Source organism: Schistocerca gregaria, chromosome X, assembly GCF_023897955.1.
Source record: "Schistocerca gregaria isolate iqSchGreg1 chromosome X, iqSchGreg1.2, whole genome shotgun sequence".
Classification (NCBI taxonomy): Eukaryota; Metazoa; Arthropoda; class Insecta; order Orthoptera; family Acrididae; genus Schistocerca; species Schistocerca gregaria.
The window spans coordinates 130889051-130908927 of record NC_064931.1 but is presented as its reverse complement, the minus strand read 5'-3'; the positions used below and the strand labels follow the sequence as shown (position 1 = coordinate 130908927).

At 40.6% G+C, this 19877-nt stretch overlaps 1 protein-coding gene across 1 annotated transcript in view; it reads left to right on the top strand.

Moving 5' to 3' along the window:
* LOC126298424 (rapamycin-insensitive companion of mTOR-like) overlaps window positions 1-19877 on the top strand; it is a gene marked incomplete in the record, with an annotated part of 194615 nt that overhangs the window by 73176 nt on the left and 101562 nt on the right. The window contains 2 exon segments of the mRNA XM_049989753.1: window positions 9448-9617; window positions 14779-14986. Of these exon segments, the coding sequence (XP_049845710.1) occupies window positions 9448-9617; window positions 14779-14986 (378 nt within the window).

Sequence of the window (19877 nt, the reverse complement as noted above, 5' to 3'; positions counted from 1 at the left end):
GTGCCATGAATTTGAAATGTACCAATTTATGTGCCATATTGTCATTGTGATTAGTGATTGTGTTTTAACGCTCTCCTCAATGGGGAATTAACGATAATAATAATAAATGTTACCCTCACATGTGGAAATCAAAATGTATTTCTTTAATAGTTCATTCATTATTTCTCTTCTGCCTGTTCTTACAAATGTTTCCACAAAGTTTCGCTGTCCTACGATCACTTGTTTTTCGTAGGAGCCTTCTCAAGTAGTGAAAATTTAATTATAACCACCCTGTATGCTGAATTACTTCATGGTAACTTTTAATGACGTAACAAGTAAGTTTCTTGCCTCCCCCTCACACATGCACACATTACTAATTTCTAATCCTGGAAGACTTTTAATAATCATCCTCAAGCTATGAATCCTTATGGAATTTGTCCAAGAAACTTTGTTGAAATTGATTGGAATTAACAAAGTTCAGGAAAGAATGCACTCAGTATCTAGTTTTAATTTTTTTTATTTTAATTTTCTGGTAAGCACCAAAATTTTAAAAATGTGTACACAGAGTGCCGAATAAGTAATGAGACAACTAGCTTTACATCCAAGCTAAGAACTTTGTTTCACTTTCCTTGTTACATAGATTCAAAACAATCCCCTTGCACCTCCACACAATGTTTACATTGATCAGTTGTGTTGTTGAAAAAATGTGGGAAGTCCTGACTGTGTACTTCCTTCAGTCTGTCAGTCACAGCACATTGGATGTCCTCAGTGTCACTGAAACATTTCCCTTGTAAATTTCATTTAATGTTTGGAAATATAAAAAAGTATGTGGAGCACTTGTGCACCATTAAGGCACTCATCCTCATAAACATGTTGCATGTCTTCATAACATTCTGATGCTGTTTTTCCTAATTTGCATTAAAATTTTGTCACAGCTCTTTGATCCATGGTGCCTTGTTTGACTGTCACTACTTGCACAATGTTACTTTAATGGCAGCTATGGATACAATGGCTGAGTTATCAACATGATTGAAGCATCTCAGTGTTCAGCACAGTCTAGTGGGTCAAATGATAACCTGTTTGACACTTTCCTGAAAATATTCCTGGGGGAAAACGTTATTTGTTTGGCACACTATGTACATAAGGTCAAGGTATGAGGTAGATCTTAGCTGTTTCATCATTGTTCTCTTCAGGGTTTATTACACCAACATGTTTAGTATTTGCAGTTATGTGATCCTGAGGATGCTGGAAGAGAGGAAGGATTATTGAGAAATAATAACCTAACATACACTAAATTCCTTGATGCTCTCAAACCTCTTTAGCAAATGGAAGCAGGGCTGTAATTGCCCACAACAGTCATTACTTTTTCTCCTACCACAAAACCATCGGAAGAACATGTCATTTGCTAGTTACTAGGGTTTATTCAAATCTGGAACACTTATAAACTGATGTAACAGTCGAATAAAACTGTGGGGTACTCACTGGGAAAGGGTGCACCATTCCTATGCAGGCCATCATCTCAGTCCTTATGCAGACCCTTCCTAATACCGGGATGGGTGACTAGAGGTGTGATTGAACAATGAGCAGTGATCAGTGAAACCCAGAAGATAATTGTGGTAATGATCCTTTGTGTCACAGCCCCAGAGGGCTCACAATTCTTTTTGGAGCACGTATGTGGGGAATGTGGAGCCCCAAGCCATTGCACTTCATCTTCCTTTCTTGTGCTGCAGTCTTACACTCTGATTATATGTTTTCTCAGACTTAGTCTCTTGGACAAATTCCATTCTGACAACGTAGCTTGCTTGTGGAACTTAAGTTATGGATTTTCCCTGTGTTGTTTCCATATTTTAAACCACCTATTTTGGTTTAACTTATTTTCAGTCTTACAAATGATAGAACGTAACAGTTAGTCATACTTCTTCACAGGTTTTGTTTGACAAATCTAGATTTTGGCTAGTGTCTAGCCATTATCAGTGTGTTATTTCATAGTATCAATGCATGTCAGTCCCCTGTTGTTTGGGTGTCTGTCACAGTTGTTTCAAGGCTACTGAGCAATCTTGAAAGAACTGTGACAAATAAAACCTGCAAAAAAGGGTGACTCATTGCTGTGCTCTATCATTTGCAAGTCATATCACATATGCTGAGTGCACCCAGATTCATATTGCATCTGGATTTGTCCTCAACCTTATCAAAATTTTGAAGAAAGGTGTGTGTTATATGGGAAAGTTTGCACAATACTCAGCATGGTAGCCATTACCTCCTTGTGTATGCTAATAAGTACCTTGTCGTAGCCCCTTACAATGCAGGAAGGCACTATTGATGCCTGGCTGTTACCTCCTTGTGTATGCTAATAAGTAGCTGCCTGTCCATTTGGGGCAATATGACTCCAAGCAATGGCTATGGGCAGCACCCGTAGGGACAGCCCTCATTCAGAGTGGGCAGCATCATGGCAGATGTGTGTTGTGAATAGACCTAAGCTAACAGCCTGTAGCCATGAATCTGGTTTGTTCATGGACAGATGGAAGGTTCCTTATATCTGGAGAAATATCTTGCCTTTGTAAATTACAAAATGGTTAAGTCTTAAATAAAATGCGGAATAATACCCAGTCACATGTGCTACTCTCTTGTAAAAAAAAAAAAAAACCTGGGTGACATGCCTGTTACCACAACACTCCATAAGAGCTTAAACATGATCATGGTTTAATTTTTCACCAAGATTTAATGCTGCAAACTTATGAAGAACTATGTGAACAGTTGGAGAAATGAGGGGGTCATTTGTTATGCTGCGTACATCGAGGCCTGCCAGGCAACAATGTTGATAATGGAGCATTCATCCTTGCTTTTAAGGGGGATTTGCTTCCTGGGAAGGTTAGAATTATGGTTAACCACTGTGATGTGAAACCGTAGTTCTCACCCTTGATATGGTACTTTAAATGTCAGTGTTTTGGACATGACTTCTGCGGCGTACATACGACCTGATTCGAGGAGACTGGGATTGGCCACTAGTGCTTACAATGTGAGCTATCAGCTGCCCTCCATGTTCCCTGTAGTGCAATACCTTAATTAAGGAATGAAAAATCTTGGAATTGAATATCTTTGATTATGTCTACCAGTCTACCAATGACAGGACTCTCTTTCAGGAACAGTGTCCCAGAACTACACTTCAAAAACCTGACACCATGCAGTGGCTGAAGGAACTGTGGACTGTGGGTCCCTGGACTATCTGATACTCTTCAGTTCACACACCCACAGTGGATGAGCCCTCGTAAGAGTCCTGATCATTTACAGAAGTGAAAGAGAAAAGAAAAAATCACAGGAGAACGCTACTCCAGTGACTCTGGAGGCACCAGATCCTGCCACCCTGTCTGACCTATGTTTGTTGATATTGTTCCACCATCACTAGTGGTGGCAGACATTCATCCTGCAGTGTGCCCTTGGTACCTTGAAGACTAACCATGAAGCCCTTAACATTGTAATCTAATGGAACTGCAGTGAACGTTGCTGTCATCTTCTAGAACTAAATCATTGGACTTCCTTTTGTTCTGTGACCACATCTTCCTCTCAAAGAAACACATTTCACTGATGACTGTTCTTCAACTCTTTGAGGTTACAGTGCACTCTGTTAAAACCTTACTGGACCTGAGAGAGCATCTGGAAGGGTCTGTTCATTGGTTTGCACAGATATAATCAGTGAATGGATTCCTCTCTGTGCTGTAGTGGAAGCAGTAACAGTGTAGGTGCAAATGACCCCAGAAATCACCATTTGTGATGTTTATTTACCCCCAGGCAGGGCATTTACTTACCTTGAAATGACCACTTCAATCCAAGAGTAACTTACTTGGGGATTTCACTGTGCACCACCCCATGTGGGGAAGTAGCATGTTGTCTGGTACGAGCCTTCTGATTGACCAGTTTCTTTTCAATCTTGATCTGTCTCCCATCACTGACATTACTCTTATCCACTTTGCTGCCACTCATGGCATCTTTTTGGCTATCAACATTACAATTACTTTACCCCAGTCTTGGTGACATTGTTCACAGACAACCCTCATCACTTTTAAATGGCTCTCTGCAGAAGTTTACTATCTAATTAAACACAGTATGAAGGAATGCTGGGAGCAGTATGTCTCCTTCTTTGGAATGTATGCCTCTTCATTCCATGTTTGGGCTACGTTTTGTAATCTACTGGGCTGCCAAAGATCAGTAACTGTTTGGGTCTCCTCCTTCTGGCAGTATTTCTCCTGATGCTTTGTTTCTTACTGAACCCCTTGTGACCCCTTTGCAGCAGTGTCAGCTTCCTCTTATTAGTGGCTACCTGTAGAACACGTAAAAAAACAAGTGGGAGATACACCCTATCCTTTACCCTTCCACCATGTGAAGTATATAATAAACCTTTCATTGATCAGCAATGCTTCAGGCTCTTGACTCATCACATGAATGGCCTCACTCTCTGATTCAGTTCATAATGTTATGATACAACATTTGTGATACTCAGAAACCATCTAGTCTAAGCCTTAAGACTTATTTAGCTGGAAGGTGTTTTCCCTTTTCAGTGCTGTGATACCATCATCCCACTCCTTAAACCAGGCAAAAACCCAACATCCAGTGACAACTACTGACTGATTCACTTCACCAACATGCTCCATAAACTGATTGGGTAGATGGAAATCTGACGATTATGCCAGGTTTTCGAATCTTGGAGTTTTTTGTCCCCCTGTAAATGTGATTTCAATTTTTTAAAATGCAAACATCTCATTGCAATTTTTTTTTGTACCCATGTAAGGCATACAACATTGCTGTGCACCATCATATTTTACTTACCTACCTTGACTGGGGCTTGTGAGACACTCTAAAGATTTTTGTTATTAGTTTTTAACCTACTGATTGTTTCAGGTAAGTGTTGGTACATCGCTCAGCTCCCCGCAGGTCCAGGAGAACTTTGTCCCTCAGGGCTCCATGCTGTTTGATACACTCTTCCTCATCGCCATTAATGGGGCAGTGACCTTCTCCCTGAGACCAATGGTGCACTCACACTGTGTGTCGTCGAGTTTCGCAAGTGGTATAGCTCGCAGTCTGTAATTTTTGGCTGAATGCCATCTCCAAGGAGCCAATGAAAGGGCCTCCATTTCGACCCTTTCCCATGGCTTACAGTTCCTTCCTGTGAAAATCCAAGTCAAGCTTTTCTGTCATTTTACCATGTTTCATCCTGATCCAGAACTCTACTTGAATGCCCAGCACATGGGCATTGTTGCATAGTCCAAATTTTTGGGACTCTTCCAAGAATGAAAAGCTGATATGGCCGCCCCATGTTTGTCAACTAAAGACTAGCTGCATGTAAAAGTTGAGTGTTCTCTGCTTCCTTTCACACACTTCTTGGGGTGAGTATTACACTACTTTACTCCATTTTTAATGTGCCCTTTTCCCACAACTATGCTGTATTTGCTATGTTTATGCCTCAGTGGCAGCTTTGGCTTTGAAATTGGACACATTATATCATTGTGGAGAAAGACTAGCAACTCATATCACCTGAACTAGTTCTGTGGCATCTCCTTGCCAAAGCAAGGATCTTACCTCTCCAATTCCAACAGTACCAACTCTTGCCCACTTACACAATCACCATATAATAATTGCCTAATCATCCAATGTATCAAATCCTTTTTTTATACAGTTGGTGTCAACCCCTTGAAACTCTCCCTTGGGTAGGATTACCAGTTGGAATGCACTCCTCCCATCTGCTGCTCTCCCTAGTACCTGAAACATGAATTAGGACCATTCCTTCTGGTAGAAATCCACTGCTGTTGCCTCCACATCAGTCATACTACTGCAACCAATAATTTTCTTTTAGGTGGTAAACCACCTCATGTGGTGGTTGTGCGGTGCTACAGACAGTAGCTGATATCCTGGCGGAATGAACCCTCCTGCTATCTCTCCTTGCTTAGCGTATTCTTCTCGATTATTTGCCTCTACTATTGGTGGATCACTCACGGATTGTTGAACCTGGTCTTCATTTTCTCCATGAAAGTGGATCTTGTTCTCAGATACAACATTTTAAACTATTTTCGTAATGGGCAGTTTGGTTGCAGTTGGGGCTTATCCTGTCACCTGCTGGGTCTGGATGACCACTGACCCAGCTCTCATTTGCTCCATTTTTACTGCTTTTAGATGCAGGTAGCCCCTTACTTTTGTTGCGTCATATGTTTCATTTTGGGGGTTGCACTCCACTGAGCATTGTGTGTTATTGCCTTCATTAATACTTTGACTGTAGCAGATCGTGGGTGGGACAGTTGTGGGAGGGACGGCCCCTGTCACTTGCAGAGATCCAGGGGACATTTACATGGCCCCACCCTCCTACTGACCTGTTATTTCTTTCACTTTCTTTTTATTGTTGTCAGTTCAACTAATATCCATTACATTTTTAGGCTTCTCTCTTTTAATATGAGGAAACTCCTGGCTAGAAGACATTCTTTTGTCTGTTACTGTCTCGGTGCTTAATTGTGTTGGCAGGGCAACCAGTTATGGGTGGGGTGTCTCTTGCAACCAATGGGCCCTGGGAAACCCCTCATTCACTGTGATCTATGTGCTGTCCTGATCCATATACTTTTACTTCTCCTTAAATTATTTCTCATCTCTAGCATCCGTATTGCTTTCAAGGCCTCTATTTTACCACTGCTACATACTTTCATAGCTTGATCAAATTTCTAACTGCTGACACTAACTCCATGTGAACTGTCTCTTGGCTGACGGCGTGATAGCCGCACTGTTTAGTCCTGCAACCAACCAGTCAACGAATTAGGACTGATTTATTTCAAAGAGCTAGATTTTCAGCCAGCTCATGACTCTTTGGCATCTGTTCCCCTGTTTTACAGAATTATCCAAGTGCTACTGCCAATTACACTGGCCACTATAAAACTATGGATAGGGTTGGCTGAGCCCTTAATTGGTTTGGAGGGGATGCGATGGGAGGGGAGGGGACAGGTGTTTGGATGTGGGTGAAGTTTCTCTCACCACAGATGAACATTGTGGTATCCCTCATCTGCTCTCTGACCTGCGTACTGGCCTGCCCTATATACTTTTAATTCTCTTTAAATTATTTCCCGTCTCCGAAATCTCTATTGCTTGGAAGGCCATATTTCACATTCATGATGTAGTACATAGCAAAATACAAGACATTATAAAATTTTACATATTTACATTCATGTACAAAAATCTGGCTGATGTCACAAACTCCAGATGAGCTATCTCTTGACTGATGGATTTATGACCTCACTGTTTAGTCACTTAACCTGCCCCCAACCACCAACCTACCTACCTACCTACCTACACTATGTGGTCAAAAGTATCCGGACACCCCAAAAAACATACAGTTTTCATATTAGGTGCATTGTGCTGCCACCTACTCCCAGGTACTCCATATCAGCGATCTCAGCAGTCATTAGACATCATGAGAGCGCAGAATGGGGTGCTCTGCGGAACTCATGGACTTCGAACATGGTCTGGTGATTAGTGTCACTTGTCATATGTCTGTACGTGAGATTTCCACTCTCGGGAAGTGAAAAAACTTGGATTTCGTGGTTGAGGGGCTGCTCATAAGCCACACATCACACTCGTAAACGCCAAATGATGCCCCACTTGGGGGTAAGGAGCGTAAACTTTGGACAATTGAACAGTGGAAAAACTGTGTTGAGTGATGAATCACGGCACACTATGTGGTGATCCGATGGCAGGGTGTGGGTATGGCGAATGCCCAGTGAGTGTCATCTGCCAGAGCGTGTATTGCCAACAGTAAAATTTTGAGGCAGTGGTGTTATGCTGTGGTCACGTTTTTCATGGAGGGGGTCTTGCACCCCCTGTTGTTTTGCACTCCACTATCACAGCACAGGGCCTACATTGATGTTTTAAGCACCTTCTTGCTTCCTACTGTGGAAGAGCAATTGGGGGATGGTGATTCGATCTTTCAACACGATCGACAACCTGTTGCTAATGCTCGGCCTATGGTGGAGTGGCTACATGACAATAACATCCTTATAATGGACTGGCCAGCACAGAGTCCTGACCTGAATCATATAGAACACCTTTGGGATGTTTTGGAATGCCAACTTTGTGCCTGGCCTCACCGACCAACATCGATACCTCTCCTCAGCGCAGAACGTTGCGAAAAGTGGACTGCCATTTGCCAAGAAACCTTCCAGCACCTCATTGAACGTATGCCTGCGAGAGTGGAAGCTGTCATCAAGGCTAAGGGTGGGCCAACACCGTATTGAATTCCAGCATTACTGATGAAGGGCACCCTGAACTTGTGAATCATTTTCAGCCAGGTGTCCGAATACTTCTGATCACATAGTGTACCTACCATTTTGTCTCGGACACCTTGCTCCATCTCTTTATGCAGCATGGTCTTTTGGACTGACTGGGTGAAACACCAAACTGTTGTGACATTTTAGTTGATACCACATTTTGACAGAGTACACTTAATTTTTTGTTGGCCATATTACACGTCATATTGTTATGCAGTTGAAAGCAGTAATCACCCATAATTGTCATACTACATATTTAAGTGGTGTAATAGCGTCACAGCTCCTTGGTTTCATGTGCTGATGCACTAATATCATCTGAACCCGTACAGGAACTAATAATTTGTGAGTAAGTGTTAATGGACGAGGGATGCTGCATTGCAATGTGCACTAAGTTAGAAATTTGAGTCAGACAGGAACCCGGATGGCTGAAGTGGTTAAGGCAACTGTTCATGAGAAGCAGTAAATCTGGGTTCAAGTTTTGGTCTGGGACAAATTTTCACCTTTCGACATTGCATTACCACAGTGCGCAGTGCTGCAGGAAATCACGAAATTCCACCCATCCCTTCCATTTCTTTCCACGTTCTCTATTTCATATAAATCATCATACTATATTGGGTAGGCAGTTTCAAAAGTGCAATGTTTTTATGGAAGTACTGCAAGAGACGTGAACTCCCAGCAATATTTTTTTCAAAAACCTACATCCATGACTTCATTATTTCTTCTCAAATTGAACTAATTTAATATTTCTGCTAGTTTATGTTAGGTGTATGGTATTGGGCAAACATCCCAAAAAGAACATAGTTTAAGACACATTTTACTGCTGAACATTTTCATTAGAATCTACTTGATCATTTCCTGACACATTGCCGGTTTTAGAAGTGACTTTTATGTTAACACTTGTATTCATAACAGCTTCTAAGTATATGAACATTAACAAAGATTATTAATAGCTCACTATGTCCCCTTAATGTACTTTTTATTTTTTGTGCTGACTTTTATTTCTGTTCATGTTTCCTGTGAGAGTTATGTTTTCAGTCATTTACTTTCTGATTATGATGTAGGTTTCATTTTTCCCACATTTTATCATATTACTTTATTTGTTGGGGTATAAAATAATAATATTTGTAGCTATTAATTGTTTTATTACAGATATATTTTCTCTTCTTGTCTCCAGGTGTATTTAGAGGCACTTATTTCTCATCGGCCTTCATTGCTGCATTTGGGAGACAGAGGGCTTCTCTTATTTATTCGTTTCTTCTCTACACCAGCTGGATTTAGCTTATTCCAAGATGACAATGTGGTTTCCAACCATCTTCATCATTGGTTTACTAGCTACAATTACAGGTGAGTTTCGATTACATTTGTACCAATGACAATTCGTAGTTCTCTTAAGAACATGAATTAAAATCCTTTGTTTATCTTCTTAATTTTTTTAAAAATTTGATATTTAGACTGGTGATGTATATTAGGGTGTTAACAGTTACACTTTTATTTGTACCATGCAGGCCTTCTTGTTATTTATTCTGGACGGACATAGCACTAATAGTGTTAAACCTGGTAGCTACTCTTGTGGATGTCATGCACTACATGATTCTTTTTCACAATATTTCGACCGTCTCCCTTGTTGAGACAGGTTTCAAGAATGTTAAGATTAGATTCACATGATATTACATATTTTTTATGATATAATTAATAGACCTATTTCAAAGGAATAATGTTCAAATTCTTATCTGCCGCAATTGATGAAGTATTTTATGGTTTCCCTAAATTGCTTCTCTCAAATGGGCAGCTGATTCTTTAATTCAGGGATATAGGTATGACCTTTATTTGTTGGTTGCTGCCTTTTCTTCTTGTCTTCTTTAATCAGTATACCATTTTAATAACCTGAGGCGATTGTTACTTGAAAAAATGTTTACACAAATGTGTGACACCCTTCAAAAATAAATATGTTCACACAAATGTGTGACAATGTTCAAAAATTATCACACCACTTCAGAGTAACGGACTATGCCATAACCAGATATTATAATCAGATGTTAGTCTTCTTTGCTAATGGTTTCAAACAGCACATTGCTTTATGGTAATCATTAATCATAGTTGACAAATGCTGCAGGCACTATTACTATACCTCTGATGACACATATGTATCTCATGGACTCGTATATTGCAGTGTGGCACTTACATTTTGTGTCATCAACAATTCACTGTAGAAAGTTTTGATACTCATTGGCTTTCCTCAGTTTCTCAACAATGTTCTCAGGTTACCTTTTTTCATAGTGAATGGTAGTGTATGAGAAAGTGCTGAGGCTCACAATTATTTTGAGCTCCACTCTCACACTTCCCTGAGACACCGAACACACAGTTCATTTCTGATGAAGGTTTGTTGCTGAAGCCTTATCAAAAATAAAACATTTATTTCAAATCACTCTTCACTGCAACCATGAAAATGATGAATAGTGTATGGAATGTTAATAACTAGCTGCTTTAAAATGTAGCCTCAATTTTTGACCATATGTAATATATGATTTATACTTGTCAATGGTGTATGAGGCATATTGTAGCGACTTCATTGACTACTTCTGTTTCAGCAATCTGAGGAAAGAAATAAAGCTGATATTTTGCAACTGATTCTTTTTAACGTATATTTTTAATGCTCAAAAGAAAGTAGTGTGTATATTTCAACACTGCATTCTTTAAGACTACACTTCCTATCTGTAACAGTACTGTAGTGGGATATATTGACTCACTGTCAACATTTTTTGTTGGTATCTGCAGTAAACCTGATCAATATTTGGCAAACACTTCATGCCCGAGCTCAGTCTGAATTACAGTCATAAAATACATTACGTCAACGTTGTTTTCTTTTAAAAGTTTTTCTACAAGTTTCTTAAAATTATCATAGCCACTGTACTTTGCATGGCATTACACTTGAAAAACATGTAAGTTCTAAATTTGTTTTTTTCCACTATTATTTAAAGTCAAATCTGTGGGATGAAATATCTGAGCTGAAGTCTTAAACCCCTAATGCTTGGGATCCTCCCTGGAATGAAATATCTGAGCTGAAGTCTTAAACCCCTAATGCTTGGGGTCCTCCCTGAAATGAAATGTCTCAGCTAAAGCCATAAACCCCTTATGTGAGGGATCCTTCTTTTTCAGCATAGCAAGTTTGGCGCCTTCCTCCCAGAACAAATATACAAATATGAACTAAAAACTGGTATGTTCCAGTGCAGATGAAATCATTTCTAGGGTCTCTGTGCTGCTGTATGGTTATGAACATGGTGTCTTCCTTGGCGAAGTTTTTATATAATGAATCTGAATCCTCTGTCACCTGCCTCAAACCAGTTCTAAGTTTAAAAAGAATTGGTGACCTGGGAATCAGATCCTACCCACCTAGCATGAGAACTACTTAATAATAAAATTTTCTTTCTTCATACTGATTTCCCTACATTCTTATTTTTCAATTTACTACTGAAAGTTTGTTGTGCCCAGTCTACATGTACATCTGCCAGAGGCTCATTGATTTCTAACTGAAGCAACAGGTTAAACTTATTTTTCATTCACCATGAAGCTGCCAGCTTAAATTCTAAACCTGTTTCTTCTGTTATCTTTTCCCACCTCTCTTTACCTTTCTCCCTCCTAAACATGTCCGGATCTTCTGTAGCCGTGTCTGATTCAGCCTGAAGGGCAGCAGTTTTTCCCTCCTCTTCTTCTATCTCCCTGTATCTACTACATATCCTATGAAACCACTCAAGAACTTAATTTATTTCCCATGTTCGTATGCCACTATTGTCACCCCTGTGGAAAAACTAAAGCACCCATCACACCATACATGGAAATAACAGCTCTACAGCAAGTCTGGCACTTTTCATTAATGATAAAAATAATACTTTAGAAAGAATAAGTCAATTACATTACCAATAAAAAAGGAAACACAGTTGCAAAAGTTGGTATAAAAGTAACTGTATGTAAACAAATTACTATTGTAAATTCATGAATCCAAACAACTTAAATTAACACTGTGCTCTGGAAATATGAACTAAATAATGAAGGAATACACTCAACTTAAATTGCTGAAAAGAAAAAAGGGCACTTAAATGAGATTCTCTAGTTTACTACACAAAACATAAACAAAAATACATCTGCAAGAGAAAAAAAACTCTCCCTTCTTGATTGGTGCAGAGCTGTCAACTGTACCTATGATCCTGAGATCTAACCACTGAACTGAAATATGCACACCACTACTAGTTCATACACACCCTCCAACTGGCTCATAGCAACTTCTGCCAGTATTCTCCAAAAAAAAAAAAAAACAAAAAAAAAAAAACAAAAAAACAAGAATACATTTCAAAATCAGTACATCGAAAGACATGTAAAACATGCGCTCTCAAATTTCCGTGGACACAAATGGAATTTGTGTCAGTTTAACCTCACCAACTTCACTTTGTTCAGTAAACACTACCTCCAGTTTATGGCTTCATGGTCAACTGTAAGATGAATCTCACTACTGGGCATTTCATGCTCACTAAAAGACAACACTCACCTAGAAAATCCAGAAAAGGACTAAACAGAATTACATACCTGCATGTGGGAACACACCACTAGTTCTTGTAGTCTTTCCATATTTGAAAAGTAACTTCATCAGTCTTCGAAGGATCAATAACTGCTAACTTCAGTTAAACATTAAATCATCAACTCCCCTCTATGGGGCACCTCTATCCCATGATGGCTGTCAGTAGACTTCCAGTTTCATGATTTAGCATTTACCCCTTTCAGTCAGTCAGTCATCAGGATAAGAATTCAAGAATCTCCATTGACTATTTCCTATTCTCGTTACTAGAAAGTCTCTTAGAAGGTGCCACTTCCTGCTAGGATCTCCAGAAGTTTATTTACACCAAGAGATGGAAACCACTAGCAATCATGGGAAAATTACTCACCCTGCAGCTGTCTAGTAAGCTCAGACCACACAATGCATTTAGGAAGATTAGGGAAAGACTGCTCCATCATCTTCAAGTGAAACTTAAGTGTCTTCCTCCAGCTACTAGACTGTGGCCCTGGCATCCACAGTAACAAACAGGCTGAGGACATGGGTGTGGGCAGGACGTGATATGTTACAGTTGGATTTTCTGTCCTTTATCAGTTTATGTAACTCTTTGCAGAGGCATTCTATGCACTCATCATAATGTGAACACATTTCTACTGCAGATTTCTGTGGAATATGTTTTGTTTGTTTAATAAACAAAGTCTTGCTATTCTTGTTGATATTCATTCAATATCTGTAATGCTTCTTTATTTTCTTGTTGACATTAAATCCTGCTGAGGTATTTCCTTCCTACCCTGCTTCTCTTTCATGAAACACTTGGGTCAGTTTCGATTCTATTTGGCACTTCTTTCAGTTTTTCTGACAACACTGCTACAACCTATTTGATGTTATCTAACACTTTCTCCATCTCCATTAACCTATCAGTTTATCCAAAAGTGGTGTCCTGTGTACCCTGGCCTAAAGACATATTTTTCATTCCTTCAGCCTTCTAAGTTTGATATTGTGGCACCAACATGCTGCCCATGTGCATGCAGAGCCATGAGTTCCCGAGTCAAAATAGTCATGTAACAGTCTTTCTGTTTTTGTTTGACTTGTAAAGTGTTCCAGTGAAAATGATTAGAGATCATGGCCCAATTTGGTGAGCAGTCCATCAGCACTTGTTTGCCTTGAAGCTATCCGTCAGGCTGATTACATACATTATGGGTACTTTACAGTTACATGGGGTGGATATCTTGAATGGATATTGTATAGTTCTCCTTCTTCTATTTATTATTCTGGGTTGCTCATCCTATCTACAAAATACTTTCTATTTACAAACAAATGAGAGCAAAAAGAATAAAGTATGTACTTGGTTGGAAGTTATGTATTTCTAATATATCTTACTCTTTTTCCATCGTGTTTATTTCATTTCTATTTCTTTTAATTCATATTTCCTTCTCAGTCTGTTCTCATCATCTCTGGACTGAAACTGACACAGTGCTTACCAATATACTACCGTTGACCTCTTAGTGTCTCTGACAACTCCCCCTTCATCTTTGCCTTGCTTTCAGCAGATGGACATCTCTATTTCTGTGGTCTGAGTGGTCTGCCCTTCCTTTCAACCTTCTCAAACTTATCCCTCTTTCCCTTCTGATAAGGGAACTAGTAGTCCTGAAAGATAAGACAGTTTCTTATACTTTTGTGTCTTTATCAGCAGTACTGAGAATTTTGCCTGCTGAAGGTAAGTACCCATTCTGTATTGTAGTTCTGTTTCCTCATACATAGTACACTTGATCAGCTGCATGTGATCATATTTTAAGAAAATTTATATTAATAGTCTGCAAATGTACTTTTTCATATAATTATGAAATTCTATACAAAAGATGTGCAAAAAATGTTACTGAGTCAACTCAACTAAGCTAATCCAGTGTAAATTGAATTTTTTGTGCATTAAGAGAGAAAATGTTTAATTCTCTTTATGAACAGGTATGTTGGTGTCATTGAGGGCGAACTGCATGATTCTCTTACCTTACATAAACGAGGAGAAGATGGGCGTTATGTCCGACGGATCAGCAATGTGAAACAACGTGTTGCTGATGTATATGTGCCACCGCATCTGTATGGACAGTTAGCTCAACATGAAGCTGGTTTTAGAATGCTTCTGGATGGGGGTCATTTGAGCTCCTATTTTCAGGTACAAAGGACTCAATGTAAAGGAATTTCTTAGATAAATCTTCAGCATGTCTGTTTGTCTAAGTAGAGTATACTTTCTGAATGTTTCACCATCATCTTCATTATGCATGACTGCAGTAATGCAAAGTCATTTGTTTTGTTCAGAATCATATAATTTTTCATTTGAAATTTGAAAGAAAGCCTCATTTGTTGTTTACCACCCTTATGACATTTTGCCAGTTCTACAAAATCACTGAACAACAAAATGTTTGAAATTTGTAATGCCTAGGTAACAGTGCTAGATAAGAGCAATCATTCTAAAAGTTTAATAACTGTGACTCTCTTCAGTAACTGAAAATAGTAGCAGTTGCAAGGTCTCATAGAACAGCAAACGCTTCTCACAAATGCGATTCGTGATTTCGTCGCGGCATCTCTCGTCATTGTCTGTACCTCCTTTTCCTCCTTATGACGAGACAGCGGAAGACTGGTCTGATTACGAAAAACATCTTTGACAGCACTTCTTGGCATTTCATGTCACGGATGACCAAACATATAAGTCTCTGTTCCTTTCATGGATTTCATCTCAAATGTCTCAGTTGTTGTTGCAATTGGCTCCTCTGAAAGATCCTGCGTCATTGTCCTTTGCTGAAATGTGCTCACTTCTGTCCATCTATTTTCAAAAGCATATGCATGTGGTAGCCTCTTGTGTTGCCTTTTATTGTTGTCAAAAACAACCGAACAATCCTATTGCGCTTCACAGTCTCAGTAGAAAGTGTAAATTTGTTACTGAAGTTCACAGAGAATCCTACGCCGATTCTATGGTACGGGATGCTATTATCCGATTGGCGCCCAACAAAGAAGTTAGGCAACATCTACATCCATATCCATACTCCGCAAGCCACCTGACGGTGTGTGGCGGAGGGTTCTCCCTTCTATTCCAGTCTTGTATTGTTCGTGGAAAGGAGGATTGTTGGTATGCCTCTGTGTGGGCTATAATCTCTCTGATTTTATCCTCATTGTCTCTTCGCGAGATATACGTAGGAGGGAGCAATACACTGCTTCATTCTTTGGCGAAGGTATGTTCTCGAAACTTCAACAAAAGCCCGTACCGAGCTACTGAGCGTCTCTCCTGCAGAGTCTTCCACTGGAGTTTACCTATCATCTCCATAACGCTTTTGCGATTACTAAATGATCCTGTAATGAAGTGCGCTGCTCTCCGTTGGATCTTCTCTCTCTCTTCTATCAACCCTATTTGGTACAGATCCCACACTGCTGAGCAGTATTCAAGCAGCAGGCAAACAAGCGTACTGTAACCTACTTCCTTTGTTTTCGGATTGCATTTCCTTAGCATTCTTCCAATGAATCTCAGTCTGGCATCTGCTTTACTGACAATCAACTTTATACGATCATTCCATTTTAAATCACTCCTAATGCGTACTCCCAGATAATTTACGGCATTAACTTCCTCCAGTTGCTGACCTGCTATATCGTAGCTAAATGGTAAGGGATCTTTCTTTCTATGTATTCGCATCACATTACACTTGTCTACATTGAGTTTCAATTGCCATTCCCTGCACTATGTGTCAATTCGCTGCAGATCCTGCTGCATTTCAGTAAAATTTTCCATTGTTACAACTTCTCGATATACCACAGCATCATCCGCAAAAAGCCTCGGTGAACTTCTGATGTCATCCAGAAGGTCATTTATGTATATTGTGAATAGCAACGGTCATATGACACTCCCCTGTGGCACACCTGAAATCACTCTTACTTCGGAAGACTTCTCTCCATTGAGAATGACATGCTGCGTTCTGTTATCTAGGAACTCTTTAATCCAATCACACAATTGGTCTGATAGTCCATATGCTCTTACTTTGTTAATTAAACGACTGTGGGGAACTGTATCAAATGCCTTGCGGAAGTCAAGAAACACAGCATCTACCTGGAAACCCATGTCTAAGGCTCTCTGAGTCTCATGGACGAATAGCGCAAGCTGGGTTTCACACGATTGTCTTTTTTGAAACCCATGCTGATTCCTATAGAGTAGATTTCTAGTCTCCAGAAAAGTCATTATACTCTAACATAATACGTGTTCCAAAATCATACAACTGATAGATGTTAGAGATATAGGTCTATAGTTCTGCACATCTGTTTGACGTCCCTTCTTGAAAACGTGGATGACCTGTGCCCTTTTCCAATCCTTTGGAACACTACGCTCTTCTAGAGACCTACGGTACACCGCTGCAAGAAAGGGGGGCAAGTTCCTTCACATACTCTGTGTAAAATCGAACTGGTATCCCATCAGGTCCAGCGGCCTTTCCTCTTTTGAGCGATTTAAATTGTTTCTCTATCCCTCTGTCGTCTATTTCGATATCTACCATTTTGTCATCTGTGCGACAATCTAGAGAAGGAACCTACAGTGCAGTCTTCCTCTGTGAAACAGCGTGCCCTTCAGTTGACGTCCTATCCATCGCTCAGTTGTTTGAAATTTCTCGCGCCGCTGGAGCACAAATAGAGGCATGGTGTGACGTCGGGGAAATACAACCTCTGTGTGCTATTGACGAAGCGTGTGGTGTGTCCCTGCCGGCCGACGTGGCCGCAGTACGCTCCCAAGCGTAGCCTCGGCCTAACCGTAAACAACCCTCTAAGAAAATGCAGCAAAACCCACGGCAACTTCCTTCATGTCCGCGATGTTGTATGATACTTTCATGAGAGGATTGTTCACAATGTTGGACCGTGTGTCACAACTGCAAAAAAAGGGGTCATGTGTCATCCGTTTGCAAATCCGAACGCATACATGATGTTCATAAACATGGCCCTGATTCTGATTGTGTGTTGTCTGTCAATTCTACTTCTTCCCTATCTGGGAAGTTAATCCTCACTGTCCAAATACTTGGTCGAGATGTTCGAATGCAGGTGGATACTGGTTCTGTGGCCACTACATCAATTCTGAGACGTATCTTCAGTTGGGTTCTCCAATCTTGTCATCTGCCACTAGGCAATTACAGACTTACAATAAACAGAAGATTTCTCTCTTGGGACAATTTGATGCTGAGGTATCTTACAAATCTGTCGTTTGCACTGTTCCCATATTTGTGGTCAACCATAGTAACACGGAGAATCTTTTTGATTTCAATGCCTTTCGCGTTTTTGGGTTCTCCATAGGTGAGTCTGTCAATATCGTCTCTGATGCTATTCCTTATGCTCAATTGGACTCCTTGTCGATGACATTTTCGTCCCTTTTTTTTTCTCCTGGGTTAGGCCGTGCAAACGACTTTGAAGCTCATATCATGCTCAAACCTATGCCTCGACCTGAAGAATTGTTCACTAAACTTGCTGGAGGCCAGTATTTTTCTAAACTTAACCTGTCAGAAGCTTGTCATCAACTTCCCCTCTACACTGCTTCCCGGCAGTTTCTGGTCCTTAACACGCCTTTCTGCCTCTATCCATACCAACTATTGCTATTCAGGGTTGCCAGCTCCCCTGCTCTCTTTCAGCGATTCTTGGAACAATTATTGCTCCCTGTTCCTGGGTGTATAAATTATATGGACGACATGTTTGTCACTGGCTCCACCACTGAAGAACATCTTCAAAATCTCCGCACACTTTTTGTGTCTTACAGACTGCCGGTCTTAAGTGTAATCTTCAGAAATCAAAATTTTTTCAGGCATCTATCACGTACTTGGTGTTTCAACTCTCTCGCGATCGTATTCGTCTGCTTCAGCAAACTGTCGCTGCGATCGATGCCCTTCCTCGCCCTACATCTGTTAAGGAACTGCAGGCCTTCTTCGGGAAAATGGCATACTATCACAGGTTTTCACCATCTGCTGCTTCGGTGGCTCAGCCGTTGCATCACCTGTTGCATAAAAACATGCCTTTTCACTGGTCCGCGTCATGCGATGCGGCTTTCCAGAAATTGAAGACTATGCTGAAACAGGCCCCGTCTTGTTCTTGCCATGGACGCCTCTCAATACGGGGTTGGTGCAGTCCTTGTGCACTGTTTTTCTGACTGTTCTGAAAACCCATTGCTTATGCCTCCAAAACGCTCACGGATGCCCAACAAAAGTATTCTCAAATTGAAAAAGAAGCTTTGGCCATTATTTATGCTCTTCATAAGTTTGGTGTTTTTTCTCTGGATCCAAGTTTCATCTTGTTACGGATCACAAACCACTTGTTTCCTTGTTTCATGCATCATCATCATTTCCCGACAAGGCTGAACACCGCCTCCAGTATTGGGCTCTTTACTTGTCTCGTTTCAATTATGAGATTCATTTCTGGCCGACGGCTCAACATGCAAATGCTGATGCACTGTCTTGCCTTCCCATGGGTCCTGATCTGGCATTTGATAGGGACGAACTTTTGTGTTTCCACCTGGATGTTTTCGAGCAGCGGGTTGTGAATGGTTTCCCCATCACCGGGGACCAGCTGGCGGGTGCTACGGTTTCTGACCCTACCCTCTCCCGGGTTTTAGGCTGTATTCAGAAGGGTTGGCCAGATCATCTGTCCGCTAAAACTTCTGATCCATTGCGGAACTACTATGCTTTGCATTACCCCTCACGGCTAGGGATGGTGTTATCCTCCTTTCCACTGACAATGCTTCGCTGCGTGTTGTCGTACCTGCGTCGTTGCGGGCTTAGGTATTGCGCCTCCTTTACCTGGGGTGTCTCTCACACAAAATCTCTGTTGCGCCATCATGTGTACTGGCCCAGCATCAACTCTGAAATCGCACGCATAGTCGCTGCCTGAGGCCGTTGTGCATCACAGGCCGCCGCCCCAAAGTCATCTTTGTCACCGTGGCCTTCGCCTGAGAAGCCTTGGGAGCATATTCATGCTGACTTTGCGGGACCTTTTTTAGGTACTTATTGGCTTCTCATTATTGACGCCTACTGTAACGTTCCTTTCATTGTCTGTTG